Source organism: Pongo pygmaeus, chromosome 18, assembly GCF_028885625.2.
Source record: "Pongo pygmaeus isolate AG05252 chromosome 18, NHGRI_mPonPyg2-v2.0_pri, whole genome shotgun sequence".
In the NCBI taxonomy this organism is placed as follows: Eukaryota; Metazoa; Chordata; class Mammalia; order Primates; family Hominidae; genus Pongo; species Pongo pygmaeus.
In genome coordinates this window covers 25,658,474-25,686,239 of record NC_072391.2, presented here as the reverse complement: position 1 = coordinate 25,686,239, position 27,766 = coordinate 25,658,474, and the positions used below count along the sequence as shown (strand labels likewise).

At 50.4% G+C, this 27,766-nt stretch overlaps 1 protein-coding gene and 1 long non-coding RNA gene across 3 annotated transcripts; one reads left to right on the top strand and one right to left on the bottom strand.

Annotated features, from left to right (window-relative positions):
- The first annotated feature begins 1,799 nt into the window (after positions 1–1,799).
- Positions 1,800–27,766, top strand: SDR42E2 (short chain dehydrogenase/reductase family 42E, member 2). Of its 2 annotated transcripts, XM_054455635.2 has the most exons (12): positions 1,800–1,852; positions 2,321–2,507; positions 2,977–3,072; positions 5,497–5,554; positions 6,883–7,001; positions 8,232–8,307; positions 15,485–15,567; positions 18,870–19,007; positions 19,560–19,625; positions 21,540–21,603; positions 24,073–24,146; positions 27,512–27,766. In XM_054455635.2, exons 1-12 carry the CDS (start codon positions 1,800–1,802, stop codon positions 27,764–27,766), a joined length of 1,269 nt encoding a protein of 422 aa, XP_054311610.2. The 2 variants fall into 2 exon arrangements, with proteins under 2 accessions (XP_054311610.2, XP_054311609.2); XM_054455634.2 differs by having other exon boundaries at positions 1,800–2,507.
- On the bottom strand, positions 21,157–26,659 carry LOC129016307 (uncharacterized). Its single transcript, XR_008494770.2, has 3 exons — positions 26,543–26,659; positions 25,331–25,452; positions 21,157–21,282 (listed from the first exon to the last, which is right to left on the bottom strand). It is a non-coding gene; the product is annotated as an uncharacterized LOC129016307 (long non-coding RNA).

Below are 27,766 nucleotides of genomic sequence, written 5' to 3'. Positions count from 1 at the left end.
CATTTGGTGAGCAGGGCAGTAACAGAGGAAATTAAAAATACAGCCCCTCTAGCTGCCAGAGTCCCTGCCCTGTGACCACCACCAGCAAAAAAAACATGGGGCTCATCAGTCCAGTCACTCAACAAATACCCGTTCTTTCATGCAGCCAGTATATGCCATGCAGGGCAGAGACGTGCCTATCGGTATATGTAGGGCCTGGCGCACGGAGGTCTCTAGCACATGGTTGCTGTTGTTATGGTTATAATCACCTAGCCCTGGTCATCCAGCCTCATCCTCAGGTGGAACGGGAGGTCGGGAGGGGTGTGGGGGGATGGACGATGGTGACAGTGACTGACAGCCTGGCTTGCCCTGAGTCTAGACTGAGGGCTGGGCACAGTGGCTCACGCCTGTAATCTCAACGCTTTGGGAGGCCAAGGCAGGAGAATTGCTTGAGTTCAGGAGTTCACTACTAGCCTGGGCAGCAGAGTGAGACGCTGTCTCAAACATTAAAAAAAGATCTAGGGAGCTGGGTGCAGTGGCTCACACCTGTAATCTCAGCACTTTGGGAGGCTGAGGTGGGAGGATCACTTGAGGTCAGGAGTTCAAGGCCAGCCTGGCCAACATGGTGAACAACTCCATCTCCACTAAAAATGCAAAAATTCACCAGGCATGGTAGCATGCACCTGTATTCCCAGCTGCTTGGGGGACTAAGATGGGAGGATCGCTTGAGCAGAGAAGGTTAAGGCTGCAGTGAGCTATGATTGTGCCACTGCACTCCAGCCTGGGTGACAGAGAAAAAAAAGTAGTCTGAGGCTGCAAAGAACGGGATCCTCAGTGCTTTCCCCCTAGACCCACAGACCAGACCCTAAAGCCTGCAGAGGGATTGGGCAGACTCTGTGGTACCAGCCATCCACAATACTGTGAGACCTGGGAGGACCAGAGGCGTCAGGTGTCAGGGTGGGGACAGGCACAGCACTTGGAGTCATGTGCAAGTTTCCAGGATGCAGAGTCCTTTTGGATCCATGTGGATTCTCCTCCTCCTCCTCTTTCTCTTCCTCCTCTTCCAGAAGGCCCTCCCCATCTCCCCAGTCAGAAAGCAGCCACCTCCCAGTCTGGTGAGGTTCCCGCTGGATGATTTGCCCTGTCTTCCTTTGGTGCTCCATGGAAACTGGAATTTTAAGGAACTGGTAGAGAAGTCAGGAATGCTTGATGTCAACCTCAGTCACACAGTGTGACTTTGGGCCTCAATTTCCCTAGCTCTAAAATCCAAGTCTTGGCTGCCTTGTCTCTGACTCTGTGCAGAGGACAGCAGCCACACTGGAGAATTTTTTTTTTTTTTTTTTTTTGACACTGAGTCTTACTGTATTGTCCAGGCTGGGGTGCAGTGGCACCATCTCAGCTCACTGCAACCTCCGCCTTCCAGGTTCAAGCAATTCTTGTGCTTCGGTCTCCTGAGTAGCTGGGATTACAGGTGTGCCCCAACACACCCAGCTAATTTTTGTATTTTCAGTAGAGACAGGGTTTCACCATCTTGGCCATGCTGGTCTCCAACTCCTGGCCTCAAGTGATCCACCCGCCTCGGCCTCCCAAAGTGCTGGGATTACAGACGTGAGCCACCGCGCCAGGCCCACACTGGAGATTCTTGAGATTCTGAAAGGGGCAGGTTCCCTGGGAACTCAGAGAGTCTCTAATTTCCACCTGGAGTTCCCCTCAGTCCTAGAGGTCTAATAATCTATGTGACTTGAAACGATTCTAGAGCATTCTTTCTATTTTTTTTCCTACAGGTGGTCGGTTTCTGGGTCTGCATGGCTCAATAGAGGATGAAGTCCAACCCCCCAAGCTCCTCCCCAGAGGCCTGCAAAGCTGCAGGCCAGGGTGAGAAGAGCTGCCCTGTCTGCCAGGCCTGTGGAGAGGTCTCAGGTCCAAGGTCTGGTTCAGGGTCTGAGTCAGGACCTGCACCAAAGCCTGGTGCCATTCTAGGGCCTGGACTGGGGCCCAAAGCTATTCCAGGACCTCAGGCGGGTTCTGGTGCTGTTCCGAGGCCTGGTGCTGTTTCAGGGACTGGACTAGGTCTAGGGCCTGGGCCAGGAGCTGGGTCCGCACCTGGGCCAGGAGCTGGGTCCGCACCTGGGCCAGGAGCTGGGTCGGGACCTGGTCTAGGAACTGGGTCGGGACCTGGTCTAGGAGCTGGGCCGGAAGCTGGGTCAGTACCTGGGCCGGGAGTTGGATCGGTACCTGGGCCGGGAGCTGGGTCTACACCTGAGCCAGACCTAGGGCTTGGGCTCAGACAGGGGTCTGGGACTGGGCCCAAACCCAGTGAGTCAACAACAACCCCAACACCGGTGCCGCAGCAGAAGACTCAAGCCAAACCCACAAAGGCTGCCAGGCAGAAGGTTCTGGTGACTGGAGGAGGAGGCTACCTGGGCTTCAGCCTGGGATCCCACCTGGCCAAGAGTGGCACTTCCGTCATTCTGCTTGACCGCCGCAGACCCCAGTGGGAACTGTCCCCGGAAACCAAGTTCATCCAGGTACAAGGGACAAGGGTCTTAATAGACTGGGGCAGTGGTGACGGTCAGGGGACAGTGTTTAATGTGAAACCTGTGGTGTGGAGTTTAGGGGCACAGACCCTGAAGCCAGACTGTTTGAGCTATAGCTCTGGCTCTGGTGCTACCAGCTGGGTAGCTATGGTCACAGAAAGGGGACAATAGTAACTAACACCTACTTCACAGGGTCTCATTGGGAGTTGATGAGACAGTGCACATAAACCTAGCACAGCCCCTGTGACCTAGAAAGCGTGATGAATGAGCACGGGATGTTGCTTACGGTGCCCTATAGAATCATTTAGTAAATCCTGCCCCACCAGCCTTTCCTGATGCTACAGAGGCTTGGCCTGGGCTGGGTCAGGGGGCCAGCTCTGAGACCAGGCAAGGTGCAGAGGTGTTATCTCTTGCCTTGGACCTGAACCCCCTGCCCTCATCTCTTTTTCCTCTGGTGCAGGCTGACGTCCGAGATGAAGAAGCCCTGTACCGTGCCTTCGAAGGGGTGGACTGTGTCTTCCACGTGGCTTCCTATGGAATGTCCGGGGCTGAGAAGGTGAGCTCCTCACACATAACACCTGGAGTTGGACAGAATGGGGTTCCAGTCCTGGCTCTGCCCTCATGCCCATGCATTCCCTATCATGCTTCACCTACTGTAGGAGGGACCTGGGCTACTCCCACCCTGCATCCTTCATCCATGACACCAAATACCAGTTCTGCCATTTTGGTTTGTTTTTTGTTTTTGTTTTTTTGAGACTGAGTCTCACTCTGTCGCCCACGCTGGAGTGCAGTGGCGCAATCTCAGCTCACTGCAACTTCCATCTCCCAGGTTCAAGTGGTTCTCCTGCCTCAGCCTCCTAAGTAGCTGGAATTACAGGTGCCACCAACATGCCCAGCTAATTTTTATATTTTTAGTAGAAACAGGGTTTCACCATGTTGGCCAGGCTGGTCTCAGACTCCTGACCTCAGGTGATCCACCCGCCTTGGCCTCCCAAAGTGCTGGGATTACAGGCATGAACCACCACACCTGGCCCCATTTCTGCCATTTTATAACTGTGTTATCTAGGGCAAGTTTATTTAACCTCTCTGATCCTCTTTCATCATCTGGAAAGTGAGGATATTACTATTGGTAATATCACAACCTCTTCAGAGAGCAATGTAATAGTATCCACCAAAACATATGTATACCCGTTGCCTCAGAAATTACACTCATTTGTGTATTTGCAGCATTGTTTTTAATAACAAAACACCAGAAATAACCTATCAGTTGAGGACTATTTAAATAAATTGTGTTTTACAGTCAAATTCTATGCAGCCATTCAAAAGAAAGGTAACTCAAAGCGTGCAGGTTAAAAAACAGTTTCCAAGGTGCAAAGCAGTGTTTGGCATTCTCCTGTTTGTTTCCAAAAAAAGCTAAAGAAACTGTTTATTTCTATAGTCACACATGCTTGTATGCTGATATTAATAAGAATAGATTATCTCGAGAAACACTGGAAATTTAACAGTGGCTGCCTCTGGGGAGGAAAAAGGAAGATTTGGAATCAGGAGTGGGAGGGAACCTTCTTTTTCACTATACACCCATTTTACTGTTTGAATTCTTTTTAACCTTGATCGTGTTGTCTATGAAACAAAAACAGCCACAACAAGATTAAATATAGAGCCAGGCGCGGTGGCTCACACCTGTAATCCCAGCACTTTGGGAGGCCAAGGTGGGAGGATTGCTTGAGCCCAGGAGTTCAAGACCAGCCTGGGCAACATAGTGAGACCCCATCTCTATTTAAAAATAATAGAAGTAAATTTTATTATTTTTATTTATTTATTTATTTTCGAGATGGAGCTTCGCTCAGTCACTAAGGCTGGTGTGCAGTGATGTGATCTCAGCTCACTGCAGCCTCCACCTCCCAGGTTCAAGCAATTCTTCTGCCTCAGCCTCCTGAGTAGCTGAGATTACAGTCACCACACCTGGCTAATTTTTGTATTTTTAGTAGAGATGGGGTTTTGCTGTGTTGCTCAGGCTGGTCTGAAACTCCTGACCTCAAGTGATCCACCCACCTTGGCCTCCCAAAGTGTTGGGATTACAGGCATGAGATACCATGCCTGACCAAAAATTTTTAAAAAAAAAATATAGGCTGGACGCAGTGGCTCATGCCTGTAATCCCAACACTTTGAGAGGCCAAGGCAGATGGATCACCTGAGGTCAGGAGTTCGAGACCATCCTGACCAACATGATGAAACCCCGTCTCTACTAAATACAAAAATATTAGCCAGGCATGGTGGTGCATGCCTGTAATCCCAGCTACTTGGGAGGCTGACGCAGGAGAATCATTCAAACCCGGGAGGCAGAGGTTGCAGTGAGCCAAGATTACACCACTGCACTCCACCCTGGGCAACAAGAGCTAAACTCAGTCTCAAAAAAATAATAATAATAAATATAGCTTAAAAATAAGCATGGAGCTCATCTCCTGGTGTGATGAGAATTAAATGAGATCGTGGATCAGGAAGCTCTCGCCCTGTCCCTGGCCCACAGAGCCCTCATAGCAGCCTAGTTTTTGTTTTTCACATCCCAGCTCCCTCGTGAGGGCCCAGCCCATATTACCGTGTCCACATTACAGATAGGGAAACTGAGGCTTTGAGAGCAGGAAAATGACCCAACAGATTCTGAGCCCATCTTCTGTGCCAGGCACTGTATCAGGTCCTCTCAAGTGTCTTATTGAGTCCCGCCCACCACCCAGGGGAGGAGGTTGGCCCTCACTTTACAAATGAGGTTGCTGAGGGCCAGATGTGTGGGCAGAACCTCCCTTGGCCACCCAGGAAGATGGTGGCAGAGCCAGGCACCCACACTCTGGGTGGGTCTTCGGGATCCCTGCCTCTGAGCTGAACAACCTGCTGCCCCGTCCCACCTGACCCCAAGCTCAGCCTTCTAGCCTCAGCAAGAAGGCATGGGTAGCACCATGACTTTCTCATCTGTCTTGTCTTTTAGCTGCAGAAAGAGCAGATTGAGTCTATAAATGTCGGAGGCACCAAACTAGTGATTGATGGTAGGTGCTCAGAGCCGGGTATGACCTGCTGTGCCTCTCCCCCTCTCTCCCTTCTCCTGCTGCAGGCCTGGCTCCCAGGGTGTAGGGTCAAAGGGAGGGCCTGTGGGCAGCGCATCCTTTGCGCACTGCAAACCTCCCCAGGGCCCTGCATGGGTGTGTCAGTGTGGCCTTAGCATGTCTGGGAACGTGAGGACCAGAGTTACCTCTCAGGGCTTAGGGGCTAGAAAAAGAAAAGTTGCCAAAACTGGCTGGGCGTGGCGGCTCACGCCTGTAATCCCAACACTTTGGGAGACCGACAGGGGTGGATCACCTGAGGTCAAGAGTTCAAGACCAGCCTGGCCAAAATGGTGAAACCCCACCTCTACTAAAAATACAAAAAATTAGCCAGGCGTGGTGGCGGGTGCCTGCAGTCCCACCTACCTGGGAGGCTGAGGCAGGAGAATTGCTTGAATCTGAGAGGCAGAGGTTGCAGTGAGCCGAGATCGCGCCACTGCTCTACAACCTGGGTAACAAGAGCAAAACTCCATCTCAAAATAAATAAATAAATAAAATTTAAAAATAAATAAATAAGGCCAGGCGAGGTGGCTCACGCCTGTAATCCCAGCACTTTGGGAGGCCGAGGCAGGTGGATCACCTGAGGTCGGGAGTTCGGGACTAGCCTGACCAACATGAAGAGACCCCATCTCTACTAAAAATACAAAATTAGTGGGGCGTGGTGGCGCATGCCTGTAATCCCAGCTAATCGGGAGGCTAAGGCAGGAGAATCACTTGAACCTGGGAGGGGGACGTTGCAGTGAGCCGAGATCGCGCCATTGCACTCCAGCCTGGGCAACGAGAGTGAAACTCCGTCTCAATAAATAAATAAATAAATAAATAAACAAACAAAAAGTTGCTAAAGCACCAAAATCAAAGACCCATGTGTAGGCTGCCTGGGCATGTCCTGCCTTGTCCCGTATATCTCTGATTCTAGAGCGTCTTTTTCTAAGTCTCCATCCGGTGAGACCTTCTTCTGACCTGTCTCTGGCAAGGTAGCCCAGGGGTCCAAGCCACAATGAGAAAGAATAAGGAGCAGGCCTGGCTCCCAGGGGCCCACAGAGCAGGAACTTGACCTGCACCCTAAGTTAAGGGCAGGAGACTCTTCCCTCCTGAACAGCTGTAGATTCTGGGGAGGGTCCCGGGGGTCCAAGTTGTGTGTTGAAAACTTGGTAGAGATCTGCATGACACCTCCTCAGCCGACTCTATGCTCACTTGTGTCCCGTGTGTGTCTGTGTCTTTTTGCATGTGTGTGTGTGTGTGTGTGTATTTGTTGCTATGTGCACCTGCTGCAGTCTGTGTTCGCCGGCGGGTTCCAAGGCTCATCTATACCAGCACCGTCAACGTTGCATTTGGCGGGAAGCCCATAGAGCAGGGCGATGAGGACTCCGTGCCATATTTCCCATTGGACGAGGTACCTGTCTTCCGGTAGAGGTGGGCGGGGCCCACGGGCCCGGGACCCACAGCTCAGAGGGTAGGGATGGGTGGAAGCAGGGTTGGTTTCACAACTCAGGATGCGTCCTAGCAGGAAGGGGCCCCCAAAACTGGGTGGCATCAGCACTCTCTTGTTTAAGTTGTTCACACCTGCAGGAGCATTGAAATCAGACAGGTCTGGCCTTAGCCTCAACCTGACCACATTCCACCCATGTGACCCTGACCGTGAGCAAATCACTTAAGCCCTTTGAGCCTCTGGGTTTTTTTTCTTTTCTTTTCTTTTTTTGAGACAGTCTCACTCTGTCACCAGGCTGGAGTACAGTGGCGTGATTTTGGCTCACTGCAACCTCCGCCTCCTGGGTTCAATAGATTCTCCTGCCTCAGCCTCCCAAGTAGCTGGGATTACAGGTGCATGCCACCACAACCAACCAATTTTTGTATTTTTAGTAGAGACACGGTTTCACCATGTTGGCCAGGATGGTCTCCATCTCTTGACCTCGTGATCTGCCAACCTCAGCCTCCCAAAGTGCTGGGATTATAGGCGTGTTGTTTGTTTGTTTTGTTTTGTTTTGAGACAAGGTCTTGCTTTGCTCTGTCACTCAGGCTAGAGTGCAGTGGCACGATCTCAGCTCACTGCAACCAGCTAATTTTTGTATTTTTAGTGGATACAGGTTTCATTGTGTTGCCCAGGCTGGTCTCGAACTCCTGGGCTCAATTGATCCTCCCTCCTGGGCCTGTCAAAGTGCTGGAATTATAGGCATGAGCCACTGCACCCGGACAAGCCTCTGTTTCTTCAACCCAGCATGGTAACACTATCGCCGTGGGGTTTGCAGAGCAGGAAATAAGATAACCAATGTGAAAATGGCATGTGAACACAAAAGAGCCACGTGTAGGTAATTCATCCAGCAGGTGTCCAGCATCAGCCTTGCCAGGACAGGTGTCTGGGGCTGGCAGGAGCCTCCCTGAGTCGGGCTGCCCCTGGTCATTGTTACTGCTCCGAACCCAGTGCTCCTCTGCTCCTGTGGCTCTGGAAGGAGATGCACTGTTCTCCCACCCAGGGGGAGAGGAAAGGCCATGCGGCTCAGGGCCTGGCCATATCCCAGTGGGAGTCCCCAGGGAAGGTGCAGCCCTGGGGCTGGGCCAGGCTGGGCAGGCATTGCCAGCAGCATTGCTGACCCCCTCTGGTTCTGTTTTTCCCGGCCTCTGGCAGCACATAGACCACTACTCCCGAACCAAAGCCATCGCCGACCAATTGACCCTCATGGCCAATGGGACGCCTCTCCCAGGTGAGTATCATGGGGCTCTGCTTATACCGAATGCACCTGCCCACTGCTGCCTCCTCCAAAATACATGTGTGATTCATGCTAACATGTGTCTGAGGCCCACCTTCCTTCCAGAGGATGGTTTCCCAGGGCCTTGCCCATTCATCATTCAGCACATTCTGAGCACCTGCTGCGTGGCTGCACCCCACCAGGGATACAGCCCAGAAGAAGTCAGGCCTAGTGTCTGCCCTTACGTAGCTCACAGCCAGGTGGGGAAGGGACTTGAGCAAACCCAAGTCTGGCTCTCTTTTCTCCTGCACAGGAGTGGATCCAGCTTTAGGGGCCCTCTTTAGACAAAAGAGTACCAAATTATGAGTGTGGAATGAGATATAACACTTTGGAAGGGCCTTGCAAGGGAGAGGCCCAAAAGCTCGAGCTTCAGTAACTTCCCAGAAGAGTCTGCCTTGGCTGTCTTAGTTATTTATTTGTTTTAGAGATAGGGTCTTGCTCTGTTGCCCAGGCTGGAGTGGAATGGCACAATCATAGCTTACTGCAGCCTCAAACTCCTGAGTTTAAGTAATCCTCCTGCCTCAGCCTCCCAAATGGCTGAAACTGCAGGTGTATGCCACCACACCAGGCTTATTTTAAATTTTTTTGTAGAGATGGGGTCTCACTATGTCATCCAGGCTGGTCTCAAACTCCTGGCCTCAAGTGATCTTCCTGCCTCGGACTCCCAAACACTGGGATTACAGGCATGAGCCACCAGGCCCGGCCTTGGCTGCCTTTTTATATTGCCTCTTCTGGTTATAGACCAGTAATAATAGAATGCAAATAGTCCATATTTCTTGAATGCACACTACATGCCAGGCCCTATTTTGCATGCTGTTTTTTTCTTTCAAATACAATTATTAATCTCTTATATTTTTTTTTCTTTGAGAAGGAGTCTTGCTCTGTCACCCAAGCTGCAGTGCAATGGTGTGATCTTGGCTCACTGCAACCTCTGCCTCCCAGGTTCAAGCAATTCTCGTGCCTCAGCCTCCCGAGTAGCTGGGACTATAGGTGCATGCCACAACACCTGGCTAATTTTTGTATTTTTAGTAGAGATGGGGTTTCACCATGTTGGTCAGACTGGTCTAGAACTGCTGACCTCAAGTGATCCACCTGCCTCGGCCTCCCAAAGTGCTGGGATTATAGGCATGGGAGTCTGTGAGCCACCACACCCGGCCCCATTCTTTATTCTACTTTTCCCTTTAATTTTATCTCATATTTTTTTATGGACTCTCCTCCCACAGGTTGCTAACTTTATATGCAAAGGTCTGATTAACCCTTCACAACACCCCTTTTAGGTAAAAACCATAGATATCCCTTGCTTTCTAAGCTTCAGAGCCAAATTTATTCAAATAAATTTCATGCTATCCAAATTATCACTACTTGGGCCGGTGCGGTGGCTCACGCCTGTAATCTCAGCACTTTGGGAGGCGGAGGTGGGTGGATGGCTTGAGTTTAGGAGTTCAAGACCAGCCTGGAGAACATGGCAAAACCGTGTCTGTACAAAAAAAAAATATATATATATATATATACACATATGTGTGTGTGTGTATATACATATACATAGATATGTATATATACACATATATATACACACACACATATATATATAGCTTTCTAAAATTCAGAAAGTAAAAAGAATCAGATAACTTGGTTTCCCTTCACTATCAAAACTATCTAAACTTGAGAGCCAAGTGGATTTGGAGAGTCAGGGGCTTAAAAGTAATAATCCTCACTGGGCGCGGTGGCTCACACCTGTAATCCCAGCACTTTGGGAGGCTGAGGCGGGTGGATCACAAGGTCAGGAGTTCAAGATCAGCCTAGCCAATATGGTGAAACCTCGTCTCTACTAAAAATACAAAAAAATTAGCTGGGCATGGTGGTGCATCCCCGTAATCCCAGCTACTCAGGAGGCTGAGGCAGGAGAATCCCTTGAACCCAGGGGGCAGAGGTTGCAGTGAGCCGAGATTGTGCCACTGCACTCCAGCCTGGGCGACACAGCAAGACTCTATCTCAAAAATAATAATAATAATAATCCTCAATGTACAGGTGAGAAAACAGACAGATGAACTGACCTCACTCAAGATCATCCTGCTGTTAGGTGGTAGAGGTGGGATTTGAACCCCAGGAGAGTTTAACACTAGAGCCTGGGGCCTAATCACTGTGCAGCACTGCAGCCCCAGCTGAGCAGGTCCCTGAGCATCAACTCTTTTCCCTAAAATCTTCCCCACCCCCTACCCCCCGCCCCACTCCCCATCACTCTGGGCCAGTTAGGCCTAGACCCCTGATCCCAGTAGAAATATCCAGCTGTTCTCCCAGGAGTTTCAACCTTGTGCAGTTGAATAATATTTTCTCTACCTGGGGCCTCTGCCGACCAGCCCAGTAGTCTGTACTCTAGACACCTAATCCTCCAGCCAAGAATTATTTATATGAGCATCTGCAGCTTTCCATGGTCAGGAGAGTCATGGATACCCTGGCCCTCCGTGAAGTAGCTGTTCAATGCCCCACCTGCCAACGTCAGCTGCAACCCGACCTCCCCCGACTATGCCCGGGTGACCCAGAGTTTAAAATTAGTTGCAAGCTGTTTACAGCAAAGCTCACCCGATACCTGCCTTCCAGGAGTCCCGCTGCAGTCACCTGGGGTCATTTCCACTCCCTACTATCCAAGCGGGTTCCTAAGACTGTTCTTCTGACTCAGCGCAGAGGTCCGTAGTCCCGGGAGCAGAGTCCTGAGGCATGCAGATCCTAGCTCAGTGTTAATGCAGTTATGTCCTCCCATCTTCTGTCTCTGGGTATGTTAGTATACTGTGGCTGCTGTGAGAAATGATGCCACCCAAACTTGATGGCTTAAAACAATAGAAATGGGCCGGGCATGGTGACTGACACCTGTAATCCCAGTACTTTGTGAGGCCAAGACAGGAGGATTGCTTGAGCTCAGGAGTTCAAGACCAGCCCGGGCAACATGGCAAAACTCCATCTCCACAAAAAAATACAAAAATGACCTGGTGTGGTGGTGCACACCTGTACTCCCAGCTACTCGGGAGGCAGAGGTGGGAGGATCACCTGAGCCCAGGGAGGTCAAGATGGCAGTAAGCTGTGACCCTCTCTCAAAAACAAATGAACAAAAGACAACCATTTATTCTCTCACCATCCTGGAGACCAGAGTCTGAAATCAAGGTGTCAGCTGGGCTATACTCCTAGAGGCTCAAGTAGGCTGCACTCCTCCCTTTTTTTTTTTTTTTTTTCCTTTGAGGCGGAGTCTCACTCTGTCGCCCAGGCTGGAGTGCAGAGGCGTGATCTTGGCTCACTGCAACCTCCACCTCCTGGGTTCAAATAATTCTCCTGCCTCAGCTTCCTCAGTAGTTGGGATTACATGCATGCGCCACCATGCCCAGCTAATTTTTATATTTTTAGTAGAGATGGGGTTTCACCAGTTGGCCAGGCTGGTCTCGAACTCCTGACCTCAGGTGATCCGCCCACCTTGGCCTCCCAAAGTGCTGGGATTACAGGCGTCAGCCACCATGCCCAGCCCGCACTCGTTCCTCGTTTCTTCCCGTTTCTGGTGGCCCTGGGCATTCCTTGGTTTGTGGCTGCATCGCTCCAGCCCCTGCCTCCGCCTTCACATCACCTTCTCCTCTTTTCCATCTGTCTCTTCTCTGTGAGTCTTTTAATGATGCTTGGCATTGGATAGAGGGCCTCCCTGGATATCTCAGGAAGATCTCATCTCGAGATCCTCAATGACATCAGCAATGACCCTTTTTCCAACTAAGGTGACATCGCAGATTCTGGGGCATGGACATATCTTTTGGGGGCCACCATTTAACCCACTGCACTGGGCCTCAAGGTAAAGTGAGGGGCTCAGAGGATGTAGTAGTCAGGGCATTTGGTTATGACCCAGAGACACTGGCCCTGGCTCATTTATGGCGGGAAGGGGAACTTATCTTGGAAGGATGTGGGCTAGCTTCTGGAAAATAAACTTCTAGAAACACGACCACCAGGGCTTCGAAAGGACAGTGTTAAGGCAGCTTCAGGGACCTGGGTGGCAGGAGCTGATGACCAGTCTCCTCCGGGTGACTCCACTCCTAGGATTTTAGGTCCTGGAGTCAATGATGTCAAGAGTCCCCCTCTTGATTGACATCATGGGCGAGAACATTCCATGGCCACCTTCTAGACTGATGGTCCCCCTGAGACCTCATGCAGAGGGGAGGGGTTCCCCAAAGGAAAGCAGTCATGGAGGATGACCCACCCTGGGATTCTATACCGGGTTCAGCTCCTTCAGGAACCTGAGCCTTGGGAGGGAGAGTGGAACCTCTCCCAAGAGGCTCCGTTTTAGTTGAGAAGTTGGGGCTGGGAGTTAATTAATTTATAAAATTAAGGTGGGGCACGGTGGCTCACCTGTCATCCCAGTACTTTGGGAGGCTGAGGTGGGAGGATTGCTTGAGCTCAGGAGTTCAAGACCAGCCTGGGCAATATAGGGAGACCTTATCTCTATTAAAAATTAAAAAAAAAAAAAAACAAAAACAGCTGAGTGTGGTGGCATGAGCCTGTAGTCCCAACCACCTGGGAGACTAAGGTAAGATGATTGCTTGAGCCTGGGAGGTTGAGGATGCAGTGAGTCATGACACACCACTGCATTTCAGCCTGGGTGACAGAGTGAGACCCTGTCTCTAAAAATAATTTATTAAATAAGTCATTTTAGGCTGGGCACAGTGGCTCACGCCTGTAATTCCAGCCCTTTGGGAGGCTGAGGTGGGTGGATCACCTGAGGTCAGGCGTTCAAGACCAGCCTGTCCAACATAGCGAAACCCCTCCTCTATTAAAAATACAAAAATTAGTGGGGCGTGGTGGCGGGTGCCTGTAATCTCAGCTACTCGGGAGGCTGAGGCAGGCGAATCGCTTGAACCCGAGGGATGGAGGTTGCAGTGAGCCAAGATCGTGCCATTGCACCCTAGCCTGCGCAACAGAGCAAGACTCTGTTTAAAAAAAAAAAAAAAAAAAAAAAAAAAGTCATTTTAAATATTTTCTAAAAATCTTTTTTTAAAATAGTTATAGTGTTCTATAGCACTATATAATTGACTATAATTAACAACTATTTATTGTGTATTTTCAAATAGCTAAAAGAGTGGATTTTTTTTTCTTTGGGACAGGGTCTCGCTCTGTTGCCCAGGCTGAAGTGCAGTGGTGCTATCATGGCTCACTGCAGGCTCAAACTCTTGGATTCAAGTGATTCCCCCACCCCAGCCTCCAAGAACGTTGGGACTGTAGGTGCACACCATGGTGCCTGGCTAATTTTTCTTTTTCTTTGTCAGAGATGGGGTCTCACTTTATTGCCCAGGCAGTAGATGTGAATGTTCTCAAGACAAAGAAATGATAAACATTTAAAGTGATATTAATAGATATGCTCATTACCCTGATTTGATCATTACATACTGTATTCATGTAGGTAAAAACCTTAGGTATCCCTTACGCTCTAAACTTCAGAGCCAAAACATCACACCTTACCCCACAAATATGTACAATTATTATATAGCAATAAAAATAAAAGAAAAATTTTTTAAATCTTAAACATGAATTATGAGGATAAACTGAATACTTTGTAGGTGTTATTTTATTTTTTTTTTTAATAAATAGTAGACACTCAGTCTCACTATGTTGCCCAGGCTGGTCTCGAACTCCTGGGCTCAAGCAATCCTCCTGCCTTGGCCTCCCAAAGTGCTGGGATTACAGGCGTGAGCCACTGCTCCCAGCTAGTAGTAGGTGTTCTTAAGACAAGACTGACATATGTCTGTGGCAGCCCTTCACACTGTACCCCCAGACCACCCCACGAGAGACATGTTCACCTGCTTCTGCCATTTGGGTCCCTCCAGTGGAGAATTTGGGAAGCCCTAGATTGAGCTCTGTCAGGGTCTGGGGAGCTCCGCTGAGATAGAGCAGTGAAAGGGGTACAGACCCCGGCTCTTTCCTTTCTCCATCGATTGGAAAGTGTAGCAGCCACTGCCACTTCCAAAGCACCCATTTTCCATGTGAGGAAACCAAGGCTGAGTTGGCTAAAAGACAGGGTTCACTGTTTGCCTTACCGCTGACAAGCGGAGGTATTAGTGGAAACAATGTGGACTTCAGGTCCCCATCTCAGCTCCACTGTGCTGATCTGTGTGACTGGAAGCAAATCACATCCCTTCTCGGAGCTGTGGTTCTTTTATCCATAGGCAAGGACTATAACATCTCCAACCTTGGCGTATCAGAGCACCAGGAACATAGAAGGACCCCTCTGAGAGTCCTTGTCTCTCAGATATCTATTATATAGTCCTTATCTATACATAAGGACCTCTCCTGGTCCTTATCCAACTGATGATTAGAAAAAGAAGAGAACAAGGCCAGGCATGGTGGCTCATGCCTGTAATACTAGCACTTCAGGAGGCCGAGGCGGGTGGATCACCTGAGGTCAGGAGTTCAAGACGAGCCTGGCCAACATGGTGAAACCCCGTCTCTACTAAAAAATACAAAAATTAGCTAGGCATGGTTGTGGGCGCCTGTAATCCCAGCTACTTGGGAGGCTAAGGCAGGAAAATTGCTTGAACCCGGGAGACAGAGGTTGCAGTGAGCCAAGATTGTGCCACTGCACTGCAGCCTGGGCGGCAGAGCAAGATTCCGTCTCAAAAAAAAAAAAAAAAAAAAAGAGAAAGAAAGAAAAAGGAAAAGGAAAAAGAAAGACCAAGAGCTATGGGCATGAGGGCGTGTGCATCTATGTGCATCTGTAAAATGGGCACAGTAGTACTCTCAAGGGGCATCAAAGAAAATCCCTCTGCCGAGTGCTTGGTAAACAGACCGGCTGTGCAGATGTTTGCATCTGGCTCTTACCTCTATGACTGCACTGTAAGCAATGGGAGGGCAGGGACCATTTATTGGTCATCCTTACATTCTTCACAGGATCCATCCAGGGTGGGGGGCAGGGGGATTGGAGGTGGGAGTGAGACTCTGAATAGTGTCTGTTGAATGACTGACTAAGAGAATAATAAATTGAACGAGGAAGCCCCTGGGCCGGTCTTCCCCTCTAGCCTGTCCAGGTAAGCACCAGCAGATGGAGGTGGCCTCTCTCCCTCTCCCTGTGGGCTGCTCCTCCCCTGACCCCTGACCACGCTTCCCTGTGTGCTAGGAGGAGGCACTCTTCGGACGTGTGTGCTCCGGCCTCCAGGGATCTACGGCCCTGAAGAGCAGAGGCACCTGCCCCGTGTGGCGGTACGTCATCCCCACCTTCAGGACCCAAGTCAGAGAAGGATCCAGGCCGAGGTGCACACTGGTCGGGCCCTCCCAGCCCATGGTCCCTGCATCAGTCTCGAGGCTAAGTGTCCTGAGTCTGGAACCCTCAGTTCTACAAGATGTCCCTGCCCCCACTGGTCCACAGGCCCCTTGAAGCTCCTGGCAGGAACAGAGCTCTCACAGTGTACCAGCCAAGCCAAGGCACGGATAGAGGAGCCATAGAGCTGTGACCCCAAAAAGGCAGAAGAGAGCCTGTTGCCCTCACTCCCATGTGGGCTCCCTGAAGCCCGGATGGTTTATTCCATGCTGGGAGCACAAGTGTCTTCATACAGAAAGCCTCTTAAAGGGTTGGGTGCCAGAAATATAGCTACAAGGGGCTATAGGCCCTGTCCTCGAATTTCTCAGGGAGACAGACACCACAGTCACAGTTTTACTGTGCGGAGGGCTGTGGAGAGAGGAGCACAAGAAGATGGGCCTGGCAGGGGAAACCCAGGAGGGCTCCCTGGAGGAAGTGATGTCTGTGTTGTTTGAAAAAAGAAAAAGGAATTAACCAAGGAAATGAAGTGGTAGAGAGAAGATAGGCCAAACAGAGGGGACAGCTTGGGCACAAACCTGGAAGTGAGAAAGATCATGATTGTTTTAGGAAGCAGCAAGAGGTCCTGTGGCTGGATCTGATCTGGGAGTGCGGGATCATGAGAAGCCAGAGTTATTGGTGGGGAGAAGTTCCAGTCTGCAGTTTCAGAACATTCCTCTGCTTGGCTATATGTCTTTTTGTTTACAGTCAGGGTCTCACTGTATCACCCAGGCAAGAGTGCAATGGTGTGATCATGGCTCACCGCAGCCTCCACCTCCTGGACTCAAGCGATCCTCCTGCCTTCTAGTAGGTGTGACTGTAAGTGTGCACAACCATGCCTGATTGACTATTTTTATTTTTTATAGAGTTAGGGTCTCATTATGTTGCCCAAGCTGGTCTCAAATTCCTGGCCTCAACCAATCCTCCTGCCTCAGCCTCCCAAGTTGCTGGGATGACAGGTGTGAACCACTGGACCCGGCAATCATTTTTTTTTTCTTTTGAGTTAACCGGGTTCTTAAGGAATGTGGTCAACCCCAGTGACTCTCTCCTCTTTCATTTATTCATTCATTCAACGAATACTTACGAACTCCTTGTATGTGCCCTGCACTGTTCTAGGTTTGAGGACAGATCAGTGAACAAAACAGATGATTCCTGTCCTTGTGGGGTTTATCTTCTCACATGAAGAGACAGATAATAAACAATGAACATGTTAAATTATAAGGTATGTTCAGGCCAAGTGCGGTGGCTCAGGCCTGTAATCCCAGCACTTTGGGAGGCTGACAGGGATGGATCAACTGAGGTCAGGAGTTCGAGACCAGCCTGGCCAGCATGGTGAAACTCTGCCTCTACTAAAAATACAAAAAATTAGCCAGACGTGGTGGCGGGCACCTGTAATCCCAGCTACTCAGGAGGCTGAGGCAGGAAAATCGCTTGAACCTGGGAGGCGGAGGCTGCAGTGAGCTGAGATTGTGCCATTGCACTCCAGCCTGGGCAACAAAAGTGAAATTTCATCTCAAAAAAAAAAAAAAAAAAAAAGGATGCCAGGCACTGTGGAGAAAAGGAAAAAGTGAAGTTGGGCTTGTCAGGAAGTCAGGAAGGGACTCATTTAGAAAGGGACATTTGAGCATCCACTTGACAGAGGTGACAAAGTCTGAAAGGCTCTTCCTCCAGATACCTTCCAGACAGTGGGAACAGCTCATCCAAAGCCCTGAGATGAGAACCTGCAGCAGTGTCCAGGAAGAGCAAAAGGGCGGTGCAGCTGTGGTGGAGCGAGTGAGGGGGTTTGGTAGGAGACGAAGTCACAGAGGAGCTCGGGCCAGATCAGGAAGGGTTTGACAGCCATTGTCAGGACTTCAGCTTCCAGCCTAGCAGGATGGGTGCCCCTGGAAGGTTCTGAGTCATGGAACAACATGGTTGTACTTAGAATTTTTAAAGGTCCTCCTGGCTGGGCACGGAAGCACATGCCTGTAATCTCAGCATTTTGGGAGGCTGAGATGGGAAGATCCCTTGAGCCCAGGATTTCAAGGCTGCAGTGAGCTATAATTGCACCACTGCACTCCAGCCTGGGTGATACAGGGAGACTCTATCTCTAAAAATAAAAGGATCCCTGGCTGGGCACGCTGGCTCATGTCTGTAATCCCAGCACTTTGGGAAGCCAAGGCAGGAAGATTGCCTGAGCCCAGGAGTTCAAGACCAGCCTGGGCAACATAGTGAGATCCCCGTCTCTACAAAAAAATTTAAAAAGTATCCAGGTGTGGTGGTGTTCATCTATAGTCCCAGCTACTTGGGAGGCCAAGGCAGGAGGATCGCTTGAGCTCGGGAGTTCGAGGCTGCAGTGATTGCACCACTGCACTCCAGTGTGGGCAACAGAGCCTGACCCTGTCTCTAAAAAAATATAAAAGAATCAAAGGATCTGGCCCAGTGCAGTGGCTCACACCTGTAATCCCAGCACTTTGGGAGGCCGAGATGGGTGGATCACCTGAGGTCAGGAGTTTGAGACCAGCCTGGCCAACATGGTGAAACCCTGTCTCTACTAAAAATACAAAAATTAGCCGAGCGTGGTGGTGTGCGACTGTAATTCCAGCTACTTGGGAGGCTGAGGCAGGAGAATTGCATGAACCCAGGGGATGGAGTTTGCAGTGACCAAGATCTTGCCACTGCACTTCAGTCTGGATAACACAGGAAGAATCTGTCTCAAAAAAAAGAAACAATCAAAGGATCTGCCTGGCTGGGCAGAGAACAGACTACAAGGGCTGAGGGTGGACAGAGGGGCACCAGTTAGGAAGCAACTGTGGTGTCCAGGTGAGAGGAGGGTGGCTGTCAGAGTGGCGAGAAGCTATCAGATTCTGGACAGATTTCAACAGTTGAGCCAATTGGATTTGCAGGTGGGTTGGACATGGCGTGTAAGACAAGGGGGAGTCAAAGGTTGCTTTAGGGTTTTAACCTGAGTGGTAGAGTGAACTGAACGGTCCACTGGGAAGGGAGGGAGGAGCGGGGTGGGAGAGACGATCAGATGCTTGCTCCAGGAGCTGGTGAGTTTGAGTTTTCTGTTAGACAACCCGTTGTTGATATTCAGAGAACACTGGATACATGAGCCTGGAGCAGAGGGGCCTGACCTGGAGCTAGAACCTGGGTCATTAGCAACTAGACGGAATGTAAAGCCACACCGGATACAAGCCTATGTTTATCACCCACCCCTCTCCACCAGGGCCACATCAAGAAGAGGCTGTTCATGTTCCGATTTGGGGACCGCAAGGCACGGATGAACTGGGTCCACGTACACAACCTGGTGCAGGCACACGTGCTGGCGGCCGAGGCCCTCACCGCGGCCAAGGGCTACGTGGCTGTGAGTCCCCTCTGATGCCCCCAACCACCTTCCCCACAGGGCTGCAGGCAGAGCGCCCCATCCCTAGGGGATTTCTGGATGGCACACAAGATTTCCCCCCAACTTAAGAAGGCTGGTGGGACTCTCAGCCCAGGGGAGCTTGGGGGAAGCAGGTAGGTAGGGTGCGGAGTTCTTTATAGAGCATCTTTAGCTCTTCTCTATGGCCACGTGAGGTTGGCATTGTTGATCCCAGAATAACAGTTGCCAAATGCTAAGCCTCCACACATATTGTCGCATTTAATCTTCACAGTAGTCCAAGAGGGAGATCCCATTATTATCCTCCCATTTCTCAGATGAAGAAACTGAAGTACAGAGAGGTTAAGCAACTCCATGGAGGTCACACAGCCAGTCAGTGTGGTCGTCCTGGAATTCACAGGGAATAGCTTAGGTGTGTCCTCAGGTATTGGGGCTGCTCCAGAGAACTCAGGGTTGGAGCAGCTGCTGGGAGCCATCGGGAAGGGTGGGGCAGGCTGCTGGGAAGAAGGCTGACCGTCCCCTCCCATATGTCTTCAGAGTGGGCAGGCATACTACATCAACGATGGGGAGAGCGTCAACCTCTTTGAGTGGATGGCCCCGCTGGTAGGTGCCCAGATGCCCACCCACCCCGAATGATCATTCTGGGATCCCTGACCTTCTCTTCCTTTTTATTTTTTTAATTTTTTGAGACAGCGTTTCGCTCTTGTCACCCAGGCTGGAGTCCAGTGGCACAATCTCGGCTCACTGCAACCTCCACCTCCCAGGTTCAAGCAATTCTCATGCCTCAGCCTCCCGGGTAGCTGGGATTACAGGCACACGCCACCACACCTGGCTAACTTTTTGTATTTTGAGTAGAGATGGGGTTTCACCATGTTGGCCAGGCTGGTCTCAAACTCCTGACCTCAAGTGATCCACCCGCCTCGGCCTCCCAGAGTGCTGGGATTACAGGCGTGAGCCACTGCGCCCTTCTTGTTCTTTTCTATTTCCAAAAAGCCAGAAGATTTAACGTAAAAAACCAACTCTTCTCCCAGTGAGGTGGCTCACATCTGTAATCCCAGCACTTTGGGAGGCCAACACAAGAGGATCACTTGAGGCCAGGAGTTTGAGACCAACCTGGGCAACAAAGCGAGGACCTCTGTCTCTGCAAAAATAAAAATTCAATTAGGCGGGCATGGTGTTGGTGCACCTGTAGTCCCGGCTACTTGGGCAGCTGAGGCGGGAGGATCTTTTGAGCCCAGGAATTCAAGGCTGCAGTGAGCTATGATTGCACCACTGCACTCCAGCCTGGGTAACAGAACAAGACCCTGTCTCTAAAAATCAATTTTTTAAAAAAACAGCTCTGGCAACATTGGAACTGGCTGGAGCCCTCGAGAGGCGCCATGTGCTCCTCAGTTACCTGCAGTTCCCTTCCACCCTGCTTCCAGGCGTTTGTTTTGTTTCATTTTTTTGTGAGACAGTCTCACTCTGTCACCCAGGCTGGAGTGCAGTGGTGTGATCTAAGCTCACTGCAACCTCTGCCTCCCGGGTTCAAGTGATTCTTCTGCCTCAGCCTCCTGAGTAGCTGGGATTACAGGTGCACACCACCCTGCTCGGCTAATTTTTGTATTTTTAGTAGAGACAGGGTTTCACCATGTTGGCCAGGCTGGTCTCAATGCTTCCAGATTTATGTTGGCTTCTAGCCCTGTGGAGTCTTGCTTGTGAGCCACCTGTTATGTGTTGAGGCTCGGAAGGAGGCATGTAGAAGAGATAAAAGCGCAAGGGACGTGTTTGGCTTTGGGGCCTCCCCACATGGCAGCCTGGGAACTCTGGCATCCTCTCTGAGCAGCCCAGACTCCTAGCAGCCAGGCTTGCTTGGAAGGGGTAGACCAGAAAACCCAGGCTAAAGGACACAGGTTTTCTCCTGACCTGGAAAGTTTTTATGCCAGTGAAGAGCTCACCTTATCCCATGCCAGCCCATTTCTGCTGCATCTCCTACCACCCTCCACATACATGCTGTGTTATTGTTTTTTTTTTCTCTTTAATAACAGAAAAGTCAATTCTGGAAAAATCAGATTCTACATAAATGCCTTGGAGTGTCTCTAGGTATAGACAGATGTAGGTGATAATTAAATTATGTGAATGATCCCAAGTTAAAAAGCTACCTAGCAGGTGTAATGGCTTATGCCTGTAATCACAGCACTTTGGGAGGCTGAGGCAGGAGGATCACCTGAGGCCAGGAGTTCGAGACCAGTCTGAGCAACACATCAAGACCCTCTGATCTCTGCAAAAAAAAAAAAAAAAAAAAAATGTTTTTAACTATCCCATGTTTTCAATTCCTCCTTGGGTTTTCTGGGTCAAGGTGCAAATTTCATTTCAAGACTGGCACAGGCTTGGGGTTGGCTGCAGGGTCTGCCCCCTGGGGTGGGTTGGTGGGGAGACAGGAGGTACCTCTGCTGGTGCCTGGTAGAGGGAGCATGTGGTCTTTCCACACCAGCCCCTGAACCACCTGTTCTCACTCCAGGTCGTGTTTCTTTGCAGTTTGAGAAGCTGGGGTACAGCCAGCCCTGGATCCAGGTGCCTACTTCCTGGGTTTACCTGACAGGTAAGGAAAGGAATGTGCGTAGTAAAGCCCTCCATGTGCCAGGTGTACCTTGCATTGCCTTAATTGAAACTCAGGGGCCAGGCGCGGTGGCTCGCACCTGTAATCCTAGCACTTTGGGAGGCTGAGGCAGGCAGATCACCTGAGGTCAGCAGTTCCAGACCAGTCTGACCAACACAGTGAAACCCCATCTCTACTAAAAATACAAAAATCAGCCAGGTGTGGTGGCGCATATTCCCAGCTCCTTGGGAGGCTGACGCAGGAGAATTGCTGTAACCTAGGAGGCAGAGGTTACAGTGAGCCGAGATCCCGCCACTGCACTCCAGCCTGGGCGACAGAGTGAGACTCTGTCTCAAAAGAAAAACAAGAAAAGAAAAAGAAACTTAGGCAGGACCAGGCCTAGGGTGAGGATAGTGAGGCACTGTGGTCAAAAAATTTAAGGAGGCCGTGCAGCAGCTCCAAGCCTGAGTTTGCACTTGCCTGGTGCCAGAAGCAAGTGCCTCCTTAAATTCCACACCCTAGGTGTCTCACTTCCCTCACCCTAGTCCCACCTGCAAGGCAGCTATGATGAGCCCATTGTAAAGATGAGGTGACCCGAGGCTCTGAGAGGTTAGTGACTTTCTCAAAGTGCCACAGTGAGAAAGCAGGAGAGGCGGAATTCACAACTGGGCTTGGCGGGCTCTTTGTGGTGCTGCTGGGAGGTCTCATGCCAGTCAGGAGGAGAGAGAACCCTGGGGCTGTTCTGTCCCCCAAGGTCACCCTGAAGTTAGGGCTACTTTGGGACAAATGGAGGCTCCATTTTGATCCTAGATTCTCCTCCTGTCCCTGAAGGTCAGTCTCTGCTCCCACCTCCACCTCTGACAATGCGTCTTGGCTGCTGCCCTTCCCTCTGTCCCCAGCACCCATCCAATGGCCTCCTCCCAGCTGGAAGGCAGAGCAGGCTTCAGACATGGAGTGACCAGCCTGAGGGGATGGTGGCCCTCCAGTCACAAATAGCTGTGTTCCGGGGACTCCTTGGCAGGATCTCTTGTGTTTTAAATGCATCGAGTGGCTTGCCATTAAAAGCAGGGGTTTGCAAATTTTTATTCACCAGGGAACACATGCAGGGCAACTTCTCATGCACAGCATTGCCACAGTGATTGGTACTCCTGGCCCTGAGCCACGGCCGATGGCACTTGGAAAGGATTGTAAATGCGTTCCCAGTTCCCAGTGGGCTAACAGTAATTCAGTGCTTCTCAACCAGGGCTGCACTGCACAGTCACCTGGGAGCTTTTAAAATAGAGAAATGTCTCAGCCACACCACTGACCAATTAAGTTGGGATTAGCAGGGAGGAAGCAGGAGGGAAGCGTCAGTATTTTTTATTTTTTTAGAGTTAGGGTCTTGCACTGCTGCCCAGGCTGGAGTGCAGTGGCATGATCATAACTCACTGCAGACTCAACCTCCTGGGCTCAAGCAATTCTCTGCCTCAGCCTCTCAAGCCTCTAGGACTACAGGCTCCTACCACCAGGCCCAGCTAATTTTTATACTTTAGTAGAGATGGGTGTCTTGCTATGTTACCCCAGCTGGTATCGAACTCCTGGCCTGAAGCGATCCTCCCACTTCAGCCTCCAGAGTAGTGGAGGTAACAGGCAGGCACCTCCATGCCTGGCTATTTTTAAAAATTTTTTAGAGATGAGGGTGTCTCACTTTGTTGTCTAGGCTGGTCTTGAACTCCTGGCTTCGAGAGATCCTCCCTCCTCAGTCTCTTATGCTGGGATTACAGGCATGAGCCACCACACCTGGCTCTCACCAGTATTATTTTTAAATTGGTCCCACATGCAGCCCAGTTTGAGAACTGTTACTCCACCCTCTTTCTCTCCTACTCCAGAGAGCGTTGGAGTAGAAGTGAGAGAGAGATTATTATATGGATAACTTTGAATCTGTTCAGATTTATTTGAAAACTTCAGTCGTTCAATTTTTTTTTTTTTTTTTTTTTTTGACAGAGTCTTATTCTGTTGCCCAGGCTGGAGTGCAGCAGTGCAATCTCGGCTCACTGCAATCTCTGCCTCCTGGGTACAAGTGATTCTCCTGCCTCAGCCTCCCCAGTAGCTGGGATTACAGGCACGTGCCACCACGCCTGGCTAATTTTTGTATTTTTAGTAGAGATGGGGTTTCACCATGTTGACCAGCCTGGTCTCAAACTCCTGATCTCACGCAATCCGCCCGCCTCAGCCTCCCAAAGTGCTGGGATTACAGGCGTGAGCCACTGCACCCAGCCTGGTCATTTAATATTAAAAACAAGTTACTCGTGACATATTTCACAGCTAAACAAGGCACCCCGGCACGGGCTGCTGATTTAAAGGAATCCAGTGACTTCTGCAAAGTGACCTCTAGCAAAGCAAATGGTGTCCCCCATTGATTTGTCCCCAAGGGCCTCCCTGGAGTTTGCATAATGTGAGGCCCCTGGTCACTGGCCCCCTCCTTCCCTGCAGCGGCAGTTATGGAGCGCCTACATCTGGCCCTGAGACCCATCTGCAGCCTCCCATTGCTGCTCACTCGGAGTGAGGTAAGTGGGCTGCTGTTATGGGAGCCTAGGCCCTGCTCCCCATCCCTCCCTTCCTACCTCTCCCCACCATCCCCACTGCTGCCATTCCTTACCCCTTTGACACCATGATGACAGATGCTTGTCTGAAGTCTCAGAACTTTCCATGTGGGCCCAAAGCTGGTGCTAGCTCTGTTATGATCACCCCAACCTCTAGGCTTTTGCTGAGGCTGTGCTTTCTAGGTCTGAAATGTGACAGCTCCAAGCCCATCCATCATCATTGTTTCTTCATTCATAAGCATCTTGTCTTTCCAGCCAGACTGGAGGTTCCCAAAGGCAAGTTTCAGGCCATTCACTTCTTTGAATGCTACCAATCCCACCAACTCTCAACACACATACACACACACACACACACACACACAGCAGCCTGGTGGTCCTAGGCTCATAGTTCATGCTTACCGAATAATGAGTATATATTAAATACCTACTACATACAGAATATAATTATTTTTATGAGACAGGGTCTCACTATATTGTCCAGGCTGGTTTCAAACTCCTGAGCTGAAGAGATCCTCTTGGCCAGGTGTGGTGGCTCGCACCTACAATCCCAGTGCTTTGGGAGGCTGAGACAGGAGGATCACTTGAGGCCAGGAGTTTGAGACCAGCCTGGGCAACATAGCAAGACCTCATCTCTACAAAAAATTTTAAAATTAGCCAGGCAAGATGGTGCATGCCTTTAGTCCCAGCTCAGATGGGGGATTACTTGAGCCCAGGAGTTCAAGGCTACAGATTGCACCACTGTACTCCAGCCTAGGCAACAGATGGAGACCCTGCCCCTAAAAACCAAAAAAAAAAGATTCTCCCCCCTCAGCCTTCTAAATAGCTGAGATTACAGGCATGCGCCACCATGCCTGGCTCAGAATACTATTCACATAATAATGATGATGCAGGTTTATATTTGCTTAGTTAAAAGAGAGGATGTTTTCATCGCAGATTGTAAATAGCAAAGTAATCGGTGGTATTTGAGGTTATTTGCAAAAATCCTTCCAGTCCAGTCGGGCACAGTGGCTCACACTTGTTCCCAGCACTTTGGGAGGCTGAGGAGGGTGGATAACCTGAGGTCAAGAGTTTGAGACCAGCCTGGCCAACGTAGTGAAACCCTGTCTCTACTAAAAATACAAAAATTAGCTGGGTGTGGTGGCACATACCTGTAGTCCCAGCTACTTGGGATGCTGAGGCAGGAGAGTCGCTTGAACCTGGAAGGTGGAGGTTGCAGTGAGCTGAGACCACACCATTGCACTCCAGCCTGGGTGACAGCACAAGACTCCACCTAAAAAAAAAAAAAAATTCCTTCCAGTCCCCTCTTGTTTTATTGTCTCTGATGCCCTGCTAAGTTAAAAAGGTAAAAAAAAAATCATGATCTCCATTTTATGATGAAAAATTGAGCACTAGGAAAATTATTGATTTGTCCAAGGCCACACCATACTGGAATTGGCTTCAGACTCCATGTTCAGTGCTCTTTAACAAGGGGAGTCAGAGGGGGAGTGGAGAATGGGCCACAGAAAGAAGTAGTCACCTATGGCTTCTCCTTTGAGCCATCCGGATCAGTGGAGGAGAGAATAAGATGATAATGACAATCTCTTGAGTTGTGACAATATGCCAGGCACTGTGCTTTATCTCATTTAACTGAGTTGTAGACGCCCTTGTCCTCTCCATTTAGAGAGGAGGAAATGAGACACACAGTGAAATAACCTTCCCGTGATCACTCACTTAAATGGTAGAGCTGGAATTTGAACCCAGACCTCAGTGATTTCAAGCTTAACCATTAGCTTGTGAAAATGCATCAGGAATCACATCCACATAAAATAGCTGCCAGGGTGCAGCTGAATTGTGGTCAGGCAGAGACTTGGCTCCCCTCCCTCTTGTTTAACTTGGGGATTTCCTTGTTCAGCTTAGGGGCAGTGTCCTTAACTGTGGAAGTTCCTTGGCTGTGGCTCGGGTACCCTCTGCTGGTCAGTCTGTGACACACCAACCAGCCCTCCAGTTTGACTTTACAGCCTTTTATGCATTTAACACAAATGTTACCAGGCACTGTGCTGAGCAACGGAGGCAAGAAGACATAGTCCTTGCCCTTAGGGAGCTCCTAGTCCAAAGGGGAAGACAGCCCACTAACCAGGTAACTCAACACTGTAATTAGAGCCATTCTTGGGAAAATCGCGAGAAACTCCAGTGCACACAGAAGGGACGCCTAAGCCAACTCTGAGGAAGTCAGAGAAAGCTTCCCAGAGGAGGTGACATCTAGAGACATCTAGGTGTATTAGGGACCCTGCTTATCTAGCGTAACTCAACTCCTGTGCTCCCCAAAGCCCTGCACTTACTGACTAGGACAAAAAGGGACAAATACTGGCCTCTCTCCTCACCCCAAGACCACATCCAAGACCACAGGTTAAGCATCCAAGACCACAGGTTTGACCCCAGGGGCTGTTTCAGCGCCATGGGAGAATCCAGCAGCTGGTGGATTCTTCCGCAGGGTCCGGCTGAGGAAAAAGAGAGGAAGAAATGAGTCAGGTGGGAGAGCATCTCCAGGTACTAGCACAGCAGGGAAGAAATTAGGCTAGAACCTGGCTCCCCTGTGTGACCCCAGGCAAGTCACTCAACCTCTCTGACCTTTTTCCAAGTATGCACAGAACAGATAGTGCTAGTACCACCTGAGAGGATTAAATGAGGTAGGGCATAGAAAGGATTTAGTCCAGGCCAAGTGCAGGGTGTGTGTTCCTTAACTGATAGCTATCATTACTACCCTTGAAACCAGTGGGCCCCAAGCCATCTGGCAGCAGGGGAAACACAGCTTAGACCCTGGAAAGCAATCAGTTCTGCATAATCGAAATCCTCTCTTAGGGAAGCTTAGTTAATAAGCGAGGGCATGAAGGCTGCGACTGGGGCCCGCCTGGTCACAGTTGGTCTGGGGTTGGGGGCAGGAAGCCAAGGTCGTTTCCTGCAGATGTTTCTGGCAGGCGTTCACTTTCTCCTAGCGGATGCCTAAGAATGTATCAAGGGCCTCCTGAGTCCCAGCACCGTGCTAGGCCGGGAAGATGAGTGTAGGGGTGAGACCTTTGCTTCTTAGGGACCAAGGAGTTAAATAGGGTGCGAATTCAGCGGGGCTGGAGGGGGCGACGCAGAGGCGGCACCCTCCAATAAAAATGAATATGTAAGGAAGACCTCTCTAATGAGGGCATCGCAGGAGCAAGACGCTGCACTCGGGTCCTTTTAAATCGCTGTGTAATGGAGGGGAAATCCCTGCCCTCTCTTTTCCCTTTCCGTAAACAACGAGGTAGAGGATGTCCTCCTCCCACAAGCCCCGCCCTCGGATGCCCCGCCTGTCCCCGCAGGTGCGCAGCGTGGCTGTGACGCACACCTTCCAGATAGCCAAGGCCCGCGCCCAGCTCGGCTACGCGCCGGACAAGTTTAGGTTCGCCGACGCCGTGGAGCTATACGTGCAGTCCACGACCTGGCGGCCCCGCGGCTCCACGGCGCGGACCCTCCTGCGGCTGCTGTTCGGGCTGCTGCTGTTCCTCGGCTTGCTCGCCCTGGCCCTGCACTTCCTAGGCCTGCAGCCTCTGCACGCCGCCGTTGAGCGCCTGTGA